Source organism: Pelodiscus sinensis, chromosome 1, assembly GCF_052426305.1.
Source record: "Pelodiscus sinensis isolate ZL-2025 chromosome 1, ASM5242630v1, whole genome shotgun sequence".
In the NCBI taxonomy this organism is placed as follows: domain Eukaryota; kingdom Metazoa; phylum Chordata; order Testudines; family Trionychidae; genus Pelodiscus; species Pelodiscus sinensis.
The window spans coordinates 204,488,797-204,502,214 of NC_143052.1; the positions used below are offsets into that span (position 1 = coordinate 204,488,797).

At 40.0% G+C, this 13,418-nt stretch overlaps 1 protein-coding gene across 12 annotated transcripts in view; it reads left to right on the forward strand.

Annotated features, from left to right (window-relative positions):
- Nucleotides 1-13,418, forward strand: part of DMD (dystrophin) — a 2,135,104-nt gene that overhangs the window by 641,240 nt on the left and 1,480,446 nt on the right. For all 12 annotated transcript variants that reach the window (XM_075916549.2, XM_089775838.1, XM_075916586.2 and 9 more), the window contains one exon: nucleotides 1,160-1,278. In XM_075916549.2, coding sequence (XP_075772664.2) covers nucleotides 1,160-1,278 — 119 coding nt within the window. The remainder of the gene's footprint in view (nucleotides 1-1,159; nucleotides 1,279-13,418) is intronic.

Genomic DNA, 13,418 nt, shown 5'->3' on the forward strand with positions numbered 1-13,418 from the left:
GAAAGCAATTACTCATGTTCTCTAATATAGTTTTATATGTGCCTTAAAAAGTTGAGACTACAATTGTGGATACATGAGAAAATTCAATGTCATGATATTGGTACAATAACAGTGTTGGTGCCAAAGTAGAAATTCATTAAACTGCTAACAATACAGTACTCTGTGAAGGTGAAATGTGATATTTGGGAGGAGCAATGCTTCCTCAGAACATCATTTGCCTTCTATTTACTGATATTTGTATAACTGTTAGATCAGTTATATTGAGGCTTTTATTACAGAGACAGGCACATTAAATAACCCCCCTCCCCCCCCCACACACACACACTCCCCTTCAGTAGTTTTTAGCAATTTAGAGTACCACTTTTCAAAAATGATTTAATTGTAACCATGAAAAATCACACTTCCTCTCCCTAGGGAAAAAAAAATCAGAGTGAGTGCAGGTGACTGCATAGCTGGTAAAAACTATTACTTATAGGTAGTATCCCTCACTGCTTTTGCATGGATAAATCCATTTCAGTACTATATACATTTTATTTCACTAAAACAGCCTACTTCTTTGCCTTCAGTAGGATTCTAGCTGTATACACTTTTAAAAATGAACTTCAGTAGATAGCCCTTCTAATTTTATTTCCAAGTAAAATTGATTTTGTGTGTGTGTGTATGTGAGATGTCCACACACACACACACACGTACGTACGTATGTCTATGTCCATGATTTGTGGGGGTTTTTCTCCATATTATATGCACCCTGATTCAACTTCAGTATATCAGATTAAACTTTCTTTTCCAGTGTGCCTGATAACAAATTCAGATTTCAGTACATACCTCTTATTTGAAATACTAAGGATATCAAAGTATTGAAATAGTTACATTGCAAATACAAGTGATAATGCAAGGCCCTAGATGGTATATCTAAACTGTAAATCAATCTTAGTGGGTCTGCTTCTATTTATGAAACATTTAAATTGTACTCTACTGCTTCACTGGTATCAGCTGAGTAGTTTGATTGAATTTACAGTGTTGTATTCTGCTGAGATCTATGTATTTTTATATAAAAAAAACTATATGCAGTTGTCAGAAGTGGAAATCAAGAATTAAATAGAATGTCAAGGGAAGTAGAACTTTATTAATAACAGTACTTTTTTTTTCTCCTCCTTAGACCAGATCTGTTTGATTGGAACAGTGTGGCTTGCCAACAATCGGCCATACAACGGTTAGACCATGCCTTCAACACTGCTAAACGGCACTTAGGTATTGAGAAACTCCTTGATCCTGAAGGTTAGTGAAAATCATATACTATTTTTGTAGATAATTGTCAACTCTTCATGTATTTGACTGAAAATGAGTTTGCCCTCTCTGCACCAAGATTTTCAAAGCTAGAGCATAGATGCAAGATTAAATTTTCTCATTTAAAATAGCATAATAGAAACTCTCCAGAATTAAAAGATTTAGGTCAAAACTTTCATATGGGCAAGGATTTTTAAATATGTGCTCTTGAAGTTAGGTATCTAAATAAGTCTGATTTATTTCCCCCACACACTTCCCAAGCTGAGCATAGTGGAACCTTTAGTTGTCTAGTACTTTTGAAGAATTTTCCATAACTATGGATCCAGTCTTTAGACCCACCTATGTGTTTATAGTATTTTGACACTCTGGGTGTGTCTAGACTACAGGGCCTTCCCCTATGTCTGACTGCTGCCATGTTCTTTCAAAAGTAATTCAAAAGAACATGGCAGTTTTTTCGACAACGGAAAACCTCATTTTATGAGGAAGAACACCTTTTTTCGAAAGAGCAATGTAATGCAAACTGTGCTTTTTCGAAAGAGAGCATCCAGACTGCTTGGCTGCTCTCTTTTGAAAAAGCAGTTTGCTTTTTCGAAAGTACTGGTGGTAGTCTAGATGCTCTTTTTCAAAAGATGCTTTTTCAAAAGTATCTTTCGAAAAAGCCTCTTTTGAAAGAGGCTTGCAGTCTAGACATAGCCCTAATGTATCTGACTTGAAAGAACAGGGTGTGTGTTCGAGAAGCTTCATAAGTGCAGACGTTTTTATAATGTGTTGTCATACGCTGATAAAAGGAAATTTGTAATAATTAGTATCTTGCCACTTGTAGTTCTCGGTTTTTAAGGTTTTTCCAGTTACAGACTAACTCGGCTTCCCCTCTGAAGTTTGCTCATCATGGGTGTAACATTTTTCAAAACAGATAAGCACTGTTGTAACTCAGTTGAGTTTTACTATCAACTTTAATGGCAGAAATTAGACCAATGTTGTTAATTCTTGAAAATCCCATCTTTCTGTTATACATGTAAACTGTTTCCCTAGCATACAAGATTTGTAGAGCGAACAACTGCATCCATTTGTAGTTATGGTTTGGAAGAGAACAGATAATTTTTTCCCTAGCTTCCCCATTCTTTATTAATGTCTTGCGCTCTAGATCTGAGTGCCTATTCTTTTATCAGGGAGAAAAGAGAGTCATTCTGACTGGTGGATATTCAAAATCTACTGCATTGGCAGGGCATGTTTATGAACAATGCAGCAAAAGCTTTCTCTCCTTTCTGAATTTGCAGCATGTCATCTCTGGGTCACACTTGGACTCTATTCGCTTTGCCAAGTGGTTGAGGTTTGCACTGTTAGGCCTCTGGCATAAAGTCTTATTACATTTTCTAAATTCACATTGCTGGTTTTTGAGTTAAGCGGTATGTTCATCATTTACTAATGGGGAACAAAATACTCACTCAGTTGAAGTCAATGTCAAAATTGCCATTGACCTCCGTGGAACCAAGATTTTCCCCAGTAAAAAAGGTTCAAGATATAAATCCTAGCATGGTGTCTCTTATTTGTTCACCAAGGCGTTAGCTAGAACTTGCTGAACAACTTGTTACACAAAGTATATATTTTTTCTGAAATAGCTCCTTTTCAGGATGAGCAAATATTTATCACAGTTCAGTTTTCCTTCTGGTATGTTTGTAAGCTTTTGGCAAATAATAAAAATGATTAATTTGTGGATCTTTGTTCTCTTTTATGTTTGTTGTAACTGTTTAATATTGCTCCTGCTTCGTAGTTAGAAGAATAACATTTTAAACAGAATAGTGAATAAGCAATAATGCTTGCCTGCTATCAGTTTTAAACAAATTCTACTTTGATGTGTGTTCACTTTCAGAATCCACAGTCAATATTCAATGACTACCAAGATATTCACGAATAGCAGGATCCCATGAAGTGTAATAACCTGAACTCAATCCTTTTATTTTACAAATCTGCTTATTATGCTGGTAGCCAGCATAGTTAACTTTTAGACTGAATATTTTTCTTGAGTGGTGGCTAATTTATTACTAAGCTCATATCTAGATCTAGCTGTACATCACTGAGGGGAGATTTGTACTGGAATGTTTCTGGAGTTTTTTTTTCTCTCTAAACATGCCAATGTGACTGAGTCTCCACCAATTCTGTTACAAGATACCTAAGTATTGTTTCAATAGCATATTCTGCATGACTGAACTATCTCCTTTGACTGGTTCTTGTCCTTTAGATTTTCACAGTGATGAAACATGAATTTATCGTGCCATGAAATCATTGTGCTAACTAGTATGTAACTTGTGAACACTGCGTTAATGAAGCAAAACAAAGTTTTTACTGAACACTTTTGTCTTGGCCTTTAAGGAACATTACCAACTTAAAGAACACGAATCATTACTGAGTAGAAGTTATGTTCAGAAGTGAAAATGCAGCATATGCTGTGAAAGGAGGGATATTTTATTTTATTTTATTTTAAGCAGCTCCTTATGTGCATTTGACTCAGTTTCATTCCAGGTGGGAAATTACCTTTTTGAATAGTGAATAAATGTACTTAGTGAAATTTTGGGCACTAAGACCTAAATGTTTGGGGCATGCCTGCTCAGCAGAGCTAAAGCCAAAATAAGCTAGGCAACTTGAACTACATCAATTGCATACCTTAAGTTGAAATAGCTTATTTTTGGCTTTTGGTGTTGTCTACACAGCCAGAAGTCTGAGAGAGCACTCTTCTGCGGACTTCCCTTACTGCTTGTAGAATGAGAGTTAAAGAAGTTGTGCTAAAAATCATCCAGCTAGACATTATTTTGACATTGATGAAATAAATACTTAACTTCATCCGTGTCCACACTTTATTTTAAAAAAATGTCAGTTATTCCAAAATAACATTGTTGTGTAGACATGGCCTAAGATATTCACATCTTTCCAAACTGATTTTTCTTCCATACCTAATATGACCTATGTATTTGTAGCTAATAAATATATTATTTTTAATTTTTATTCAGATTCCAATTTGGGAGCCATGTACCTTCAAGCAATATTTGAGCTAAGCAGGATTGTCAAAGACTATTTATTAGAACGCAGAAATTTCATGTTGTTGTAGTCAGGTTGGCTTTTACAATTTTACAAAAATTGTACACTCAATATTTTTAATTTCCCTATATCCAGGTAGTAAAATATACTGTTTTCCATTTTATTGGTGATTATTGTACTGGAGGAGGTTGCTTTAAATAATACATTTATTTTGAAATGTTTTAAAGTAAGCGGTGTTTATAAGTTTGTTACATTTAAGCAATAACACATGCATTACCAATAGGTAATTTATGCATCATAGAATACAGTCTAAAATATTATGCATTTCTTATTGTCAATTTCTGTGCATCTTATTCTGACTTCTAAATATTTCTCTTCTCAATGATATCATTTTGTCAAAGATACTCTTTTTGGGTTATGATACTTAAGTGTGATTATTTGATTCACTAGGACCCTCTGTTGCAAGAGATTTATGATTATGGGTATGTCTACATTACAAAGTTAATTCGCACTAACAGCCTTTAGTTTGAATTAACTTTCATAGGCGCTACACATACAAACCGCTAGTTCGAACTTAATTCGAACCAGCGGAGCGCTTAATTCAAACTAGGTAAACCTCATTCTACAAGGACTAATGCCTAGTTCGAATTAAGTAGTTCGAATTAAGGGCTGTGTAGCCACTTAATTCGAACTAGTGGGAGGCTAGCCCTTCCCAGCTTGCCCTGGTGGCCACGCTGGGCCAAACCAGAGAAACTCTTCTGCCCCCCTTCTGGCCCCGGAGCCCTTAAAGGAGCACGGTCTGGCTACGGTGCTTGTGCCAGGTGCAAGCCTGCCAGCAGACCCTGCACCTGGCACGGCATGAGCCAGCCACCCGCTGCCACCCAGCCCTCCGCCTCTTCCTGGGACCAGGCTGGAGGCTCCCAGGAGCCTGCCCTGGGTCGCAAGAGGCGGGCGCCCACCTGGTTTAGTGCGGAGATCGTGGTCCTCATCCAGGCTTGGGGGGAGGCCTCCAACGTCCACGACCTCCACACTAGGCATAGGAAAGTAGCTGTCTAGGGCAGGATAGCTGCCAGTCTGGCCAACAAAGGCCACATGCAAACCCAGGAGCAGGTTTGCATGAAAATCAAGGTGGTCCAGTGAGACCCCCCGACCCTGAGCCCTGAGCTTAGAACATAAGAATGGCCATACTGGGTCAGACCAAATGTCCATCTAGCCCAGTAGCCTGTCTGCCAACAGTGGCCAACACCAGCTACCCCGGAGGGGATGGACCGAAGATAATGACCAAGCCATTAGTCTCGTGCCATCCATCTCCAGCCTTCCACAAACAGAGGCCAGGGACACCATTCCTACCCCCTGGATACCACTCCATGGACCCAACCTCCATGAATTTATCTAACTTCTCTTTAAACTCTGTTATAGTTCTAGCCTTCACAGCTTTCTGTGGCAAGGAGTTCCACAGGTTGACTATTTGCTTTGTGAAAAAGAACTTTCTTGTATTAGTTTGAAGCCTGCTACCCATTCATTTCATTTGGTGTCCTCTAGTCCTTATATTATGGGAAGTAATGAAGAACTTTTCTTTATATACCCTCTTCACACCACTCATGATTTTATAGACCTCTATCATATCCCCCCCTCAGTCTCCTCTTTTCTAAGCTGAAAAGTCCCAGTCTCTTTAGCCTCTCTTCATATGGGACCTCTTCCAAACCCCTCATCATTGTATTTGCCCTTTTCTGAACCCTTTCCAAGGCCAAAACATCTCTTTTGAGGTGAGGAGACCACATCTGTACACAATACAGATAGTTTTATACTTCCCCTCCTCCTCCTTCCCCTGGCTTCCCCCTTCCAGCTCCCTCTTCCCAGGTTTCCCCCTCCCCTCCCACCCTCTCTCTTCCCCTCTCCCACCTCCTTTTCCCAGTCTCCCCAGAGGTTAATCCCCCACCCCAGTTTTGTTAAACAAAGAGAGTTTCTATTTTTGAATACACGTGTCCTTTATTTTTTACATCAGGAAGGGGGGCTAGGAAGGGGTAAGTGGAAGGAGGTGAGGGAGGAATGGGGTACGAGTCCCCGATGGGGAGGACTGGGGCTCCTCGGGGTGGAAGCTCTCCTGCAGGGTCTCCTGGATCCTGACAGCCTCCCGATTGACCCCCCGCCCCGGATGGCAGCCTGTGGCAAGTGCAGCCGGGCTGATGGCCGAGTGCTGTGATGTTCCGAGTGCGAGCACTCAGGGAACTCCATGACAGGACTGCTTTGCTGTCCCTCATCAAGGTAGACAAGCAAGCGGGGAACCCTAAGAACTGTCTGTCCGGGGTGGGGGTCGGGTCCCTTTAAGCACAGCCCTCAGCTAGCTTGAGGCAGCAGCTCCACACTCTAAGTCCTAACCTGATGCCCTGCCGGCACTGCTTCCAGCCAGCCTTAATTTTGGATCAGGGACCACTCAGTGTGGACATGCTATTTCAAATTAGCAAAATGCTAATTTGAATTAGTTTTTAGGTCTAGATGCACTAGTTCGAATTAGCTTAGTTCAAATTAACTAATTCGAATTAAGTTAGTTCGAATTAGTGCTGTAGTGTAGACATACCCTATGAGACTAAGCTATTTTAAAGCCTTTATACTATCCTTTCCTTTTTGAGATTCCACCAGTATAAAATATTGATTTTTTTTCCTGTCATAGACTCCTCATTCAGATTTTGTAAATATCCAGTAACATTACATTCTATCTGAATATGATTAAATGCAAATTGTGACTGTTGTGACATTTAAATTTATCAATTCATTTTAAACTGTTAACAGATATGAAATGGAAATGTATATTTATGTACAAATATTACTGCGGGACACTAGGGCACATCTACACTGCATGGCTATTTGGGGATACCCAAAACAACATATATGACAGCTACACTTATGGCCGCATGTAGGGTACAGACACGTGCACGTCCTGTTAGCATGGGTAGAAATAGCAGTGTAGACAGACAGTGAGCCATAATTTAGGCAAATAGAACAGAGTATCCAACATGTCAGAACCCAACATGTCATATGAACCCTGGATAGCACTTAATATGGCCCTCAGTGTCTTCCATGTTTAAACTGCTATTTTTAGCAGTTGTAGTGTCCTGCTGTAACAAGTACCTCCAGCAAGGGGGAAATGCTTCAGCAAACTCTCTGCTGCCAGAGCCTTTTACTGTGGTATGTGTGTAGAACAATACATTACACATTGTGGTAAATGTCAATATAGCCATAATGTGATGTTGCCTGGGTATACCCATGGTTGTGAGTTTTGTCACAGCCACCTAGCGTTAGCATAAGGAAGCCATATTTTGTTCCTGCCAGGCACGGTCGGATTTAGGGGAGGGCTAGCCGGGCAGCTGCCCAGGGCGCCAACCTATGGAGGGTGCCTGATGGCAGCTGTAAGGGGCGCTGCGCCCCCGGGGCCAGGAACCATACACGGCCCCTTAAAGCTGCAATCAGGTGATGCACACCCAATTGAAGCTGTCAGGTGTGCAGTGCACCGGGGGCAGGACCACGCATGTGCTGTGCGCCCAGGGGCGGAGCCGCGCATGCGTCATGCGCCTGCCGCCTGGGGCACAGGCATGGCTCGAGCCGGCTCTCCTGCCAGGTGCCAGCTCTCCAACTCTCCTGGTCATGGGCAATACAAATACTCTTCTCTAGGCCTGTTTGGGTCCAACTTTGGGTCCAACTTTTACAGATTTTTACTTCAGCTCCTCCAACCTCTGTGTGTCAGCCTTGAGTGTGCATTCCAGTTCCACTGGATATTCTCAGTATTCACAGATTTTTCTGCTTCTAAAGAAGCAATACACCCCAGCTTACCCATTTCACCTCAGATCACAGACATGTTTATAATGAAAAGAAGCAAACGTACATTTACATCTCTAGACTTTTGTTGAATTATAGCAAGTTAAAAGTAGCATGGACAAGTAATTACATATAAAACATGTACTTACATGAAATAGTATTTAGTAAAGTAAGTTTAGGCTCTAAAATAGGAGTGTTTCATTTTATCACATAAAGATAAACTTTCCCCAGAGTCCTCCTGGCTAGATCTTCTGTTCATGAGACATATTGTTTTGTGAGCTTGCCTTCTCTTTACCACAGGATGTTGTGAAGGACAATACACTAATAGGGGTCAAAAAAGAATGACATATATGGTGGTCCCTTGACGGACAGAGGATGGTGTCCTTAGCCTCTGTTTGCCAGAAACTGGGAGTGGGTAAGGAGAGAGATCATGTGATTACCTGTTCTGTTCATTCCTTTTGGGACAGCTGGCATTGGCCACTATTGGAAGACAGGGATACTGAGATAGTAGACTTGTAGTCTGAACCTGTATAGTCCATTCTGATTTCTTTCAATGGAAGAAATCAGGGTGTGTATCTTAGTATCTTGGTAATATCAGGACATTCCTTTGTTCCTAAACAGGATTGATTATACAGTCTCTTGATTAGCATCAGGCTCACTAAACAAATGGATATATTGTGAAGCAGACAATATAAATATAGACAAGCAAGGTGATAAGCTTGAAACTAATCAGTTCAAGATTTGCCAACTACTTATGTTAACTGTCTGTTGGATCTCATATTTAGCTCTGGCACTCTCTCTCAGTACCTTTCCCAGGCCTGAAGAGGAGTTTGAGTAACTCGAACGTTTGTCTCATTGAACCAGCTTTTGTTGGAGAGAGAGAGATTACCTCACCCAGGTTGTCTCTTGTTCTCTCACCATTTAGAACAGTCAGTTAAAAAAAAAATCTCTTCACCGTCTGTGTTGTCAGATTTGTGGACTTGCACATATGCTCACAAAACACTATTTATGGTGTTATAGTCAGAAAAACCTGAGTATAAATTATTTAGGGTAAAATTTCCCCTCTACAAAGGGCCGGTATGAGGCCTGTGCTCCATTTAATGTTCAAAGTAAAGCTTGAGTGGGTCTTCAGGGTGCATCTTGTGTTGGCCCTTTTCATGGGGAAGAATTCTACCTTTTATTATTTTTAACCAGCTTGTTTTGTTCAACACTCAAGTATAGTATGCCATATGTATAAAGCAAATAAGTTGATACTTAACAGAATTTGATAATTCATACTTCTGGTTTCTTCATACATACTCCTAGGAAATAGTCAAACTAGCCCAGTACATAAAATGGGTGTCCTGTGAAGTATAGGTTGTTTTCACATTCCTTATCAGTTTTTTGGGTTGGGAAGGAAAAACTTTTTGGTCGTTTACCAAAATGTCCCATTGGTTCTATTGATCTTGATCATTTTAACAACTTGGGTTTACTATTCAGTTTGATGTGGTGGTAAAAATGTTTAAAAAATGTCTGTGTTAAGGCCAGATATGTTCTGAGTCAAGTAGGATAGTGGAAAAGTCTGTCCTGTGTGTAGCTTTTAAAGGTGTCTCCATCAGCATGTGTTCAGTAGATAGCTGAGAGAAGTCCATGAAGATGGTCACAGCGTGTGCTGCAGCATTGTGACAATGACCTCAGCCTGGTAATTATGGGCTCCATTTTATTTTAATTTTTGCACAGCCCGAGAGAACCCCCCCACAGATAGCATTGGAAGATGTTGCTCCTCCCATATGAGTACGACTCCGGGTTGAGGAACTATTCTACAAGGAAGTCAGGAATGTATCTCTTTTTCCTCCCTCTGGGACAAAAGTCATGTGAATATGGCATTGCTATTTGTGTGCTTCCCTCTAGCAATAAACAGATATGGTTCTTTTTCTTTTAACGAATTTATGCATGTTGGAAGGGAGCCTGCTTGGAGCTACAGTAATATTTGTGCTGTCTTCCTTGGACTAAGTAGTTGTCCACTTCTGTAATGTTTTACTATGCAGTCTCATAACTTCATCATTTAATCTGTCCTGTTCATAGCTTCAATGATCTTCTCCCTAGTTTGCAGTAGTGTTTTGAGTTCTTTGCACCTTTATTAGGTGATAATGAGACACAATGATTTTTTTCTTTGATAGCTTTTTCTTTTTGATCTTGATTCAATGTGCTGCTATATCACAGGACTGGATTCTACACAAATGAGTTGCTTTATATGCATTTTTCATGTACAAAGTCTATCACACAGTGAAGAAAGGAAATATAGGGTAGAAGTTCTTTTCTAAGTAAATCAGCCAGCCCTCCCTGTACTGCATACACTCAGTAATGATATAGGTATTGAGTATTTTCTCACTTACATTTGAAGCTCACTGTTGTATAGAAGATACATCGAGGGAATATACCTTGAACAGTGGTAATGTGGTGGTGGTAGAAATTCTTCAGATGAGATACCAGCCAGCGGTTGTTGTTAGTACTGCTGATTACATTCAGGAAGGCTGTTTTGTAGAACCTGGAAACTTCTGCTACATCAGCACAAGAAGAATGTGCAACTTTGCGATTTGTTAAAGAAGGGAATGGATTGTCTTTCCATTCCCCTATGTGGTTTTAAATTTCAAAATAGCTATAAACTGTCTATAAAAGTAAAATGTGTACAATCTACAGCAATGAAGTTATGAGTTGTAGAACATTATTGTTGGCTTCAGTCTGCTTAACTCTATACTTCTAGTTTATCTTGGTTTAAACCTATCAGATTCTATGACTGGTTTTTAATCAACCACCATACTGGCTGTTTTGAAATGATTTCTATCACATACAAGGTTTACAGTTTTGTTAAATAGATTTCAGTAGAAGCCTTGCATTTCATCCATTGGTCCACTAAAATACCTATATCTGAAATGGGGGATACCTGTAAGCTTCTCTGCTACTTTGTACCAAGAGGTCTCTGGGGCACTCCCTCTATAAAAATTGTTACAGCACCTATGTCATGCACTAACAGTGGTCTGACATCTGATAGAAGCAGGCAATAAAAGACCTGGAAAAGCCTCCATTTCCCATTGTGAAATCTGAGTCATCAAGTTGCCAGGTTAATTAAACTGTTCACTACTAATATTTAAAACTCAATTTATAAGATGACAAATGGTATTTCTAAAAGAATGTACCATGATTTTCAAGTCATGTTTCTAAGGACCTTTAGGGGAAGGAAAAATGAGGGCAAGAGGACTGGTTTCAGGGCTATCTTAAAATACTGTACATTTTTTTAATTTAAAAAATGTAATGCAATAAATACCATAAACATGCATATTCTAATTCGTGGATACTTAGTAGGAAGTCTAGGTGATACTTTATTAAAAAGTATCCTTCAGTATTTATGCTAGTTATGAAGTGAACCAGAGTCATTCTTCTTCTGAGATTCTAAAATCTCCCTTCCTGCTTTATTTTTCCATATTATTACTTTGGCACATCTTGGTTTGCCCACCTGTTTTATGGTATTTCCATCTCAGCTGGAAGTGTAGAGAAATGTTGCTCAACTCAAGAGTCCTGGGTATTTCATATCATCTTCCTGAAATGAACCTGTCCTGAAATGAAATTATTTTGAGGCTGCCCACCAAACAAATTAAAAAAAAACCCATACAGTATTAACATTTATTAGCTAGTTTATCAGGATATTCTGCTCTGACCAATTTGTCATGTAGGTGATTGCAGTTTTTATTTAGAATTGAAATGGTTTATTTATTGTAGGTCACACCAACTAGCAAGAATATACTAATCTAGATGGAACTGGCTTAAATAGAAAAGACTAAACCCGTTATAGAGGCTTTTTAAGCACCCCCCATAAAAAGATTTTCTTTGCTGTATAAACTTAGACTGCTTTTTTTAAAATATTCAAGAGCAGGTTTCAAGAGCAGGATTTGAATTATTTCCCATAATACAAGTCCTAACATATATTAGTAAATTAATAAGCATTCATTGCTGTTGAAACTTGACTAGCTTTTGTAATGTAATACAATTTCCACTGCTTTACTTCACTTATAAACACAGTTCTAGTCACTCTTTTCTTTTGGCTGTTCAGTGTTAGTGATGGAAATCAGATGGCAATCAATCCAAAGAACCTAACACCATTTTGAAAATTAGACTAGCTGGTATTGAATGTGCATAGCCATATACCTGTACATTATTCTCATTACTTTTGAGGGCATGTTGTAACTTCAGTAACAACTATTTTATGTAATGGGTGGATCTGTAATACAAATTTAGAATTTCAAGTGAATTTGTGCTTAATCTGTACCTCCGTTGTGATATGTTAAAACTTCTTTCATAATGGCTTTTCCACCAAATTAAAATGCATTTTTTGTTTTAAATTATCCTACTGGTAAGATGAAGGTCCTTTTTTTGACAGCTTCTTACTAATGCAATATCCTTCAAGTCTCTTAATATTTCTATTAAGACCTGTAAATTACTGACTGTGAAGTAGTTTATACATAATTAAATAGCTCACAGGTCAAAAAGGTGATAATAAATCTACTCATCCAATATGGAAGAGGAAATGTGTTTAAATGAAATTTCAGGCTGTAATAGATGCTCTGTTTCCATCTGCTTTTCCTTTTTGTATCTCCTAAATTTGTAAAGAAAAAAGTTGTGATAATTTCATCATGTGGCTGCTTAATTTTCCCAGGACTGACATCTACTTCTCAGTAAAGTTTACTTTTTACTTGATTATTTTAAGGAAGCTTTCATGTTAGTTTTTATAAATTACTTCTGTAGAGCAAGTACAGGCAGTCCCCGACTTACGCGGATCCGACTTAGGTTGGATCCGCAGTTACGAACGGGGCTGCCCCAGAGTACACGGACTGCGGGACCTCGCGGTCCTGCCGCCCGTGTACTCTGGGGCTTTCTCTGCATCTCCCTGGTCTGCAGACCCGGAAGACGCAGAGCAAAGCCACGGAGGAGCTCGGGCAGAGGGCAACCCTGCTGCCCGAGCCCACCCCCCCCCCCACACGCGGCTTTGCAAAGCCGCGGGAAAGCCAGTGGCGGGGCAGCCCAGGCGCACTTGGGTTGCCCCGCTACCCGAGCCCCCCTGCAGCTTTTCAAAGCCGTGGGGGGGGGGTTCGGGCAGCGAGGCAGCCCAGGCGCGCCTGGACTGCTCCGCTGCTGGCTTCCCCAAGGCTTTGCAAAGCCGCGGGAGAAGCCGGCAGCAGGACAGCCCAGACGACCCGTGGCTGTCCTGCTGCCGGCATCCTCAGAGGCTTTGCTCCCCGTCTCCCTGGTCT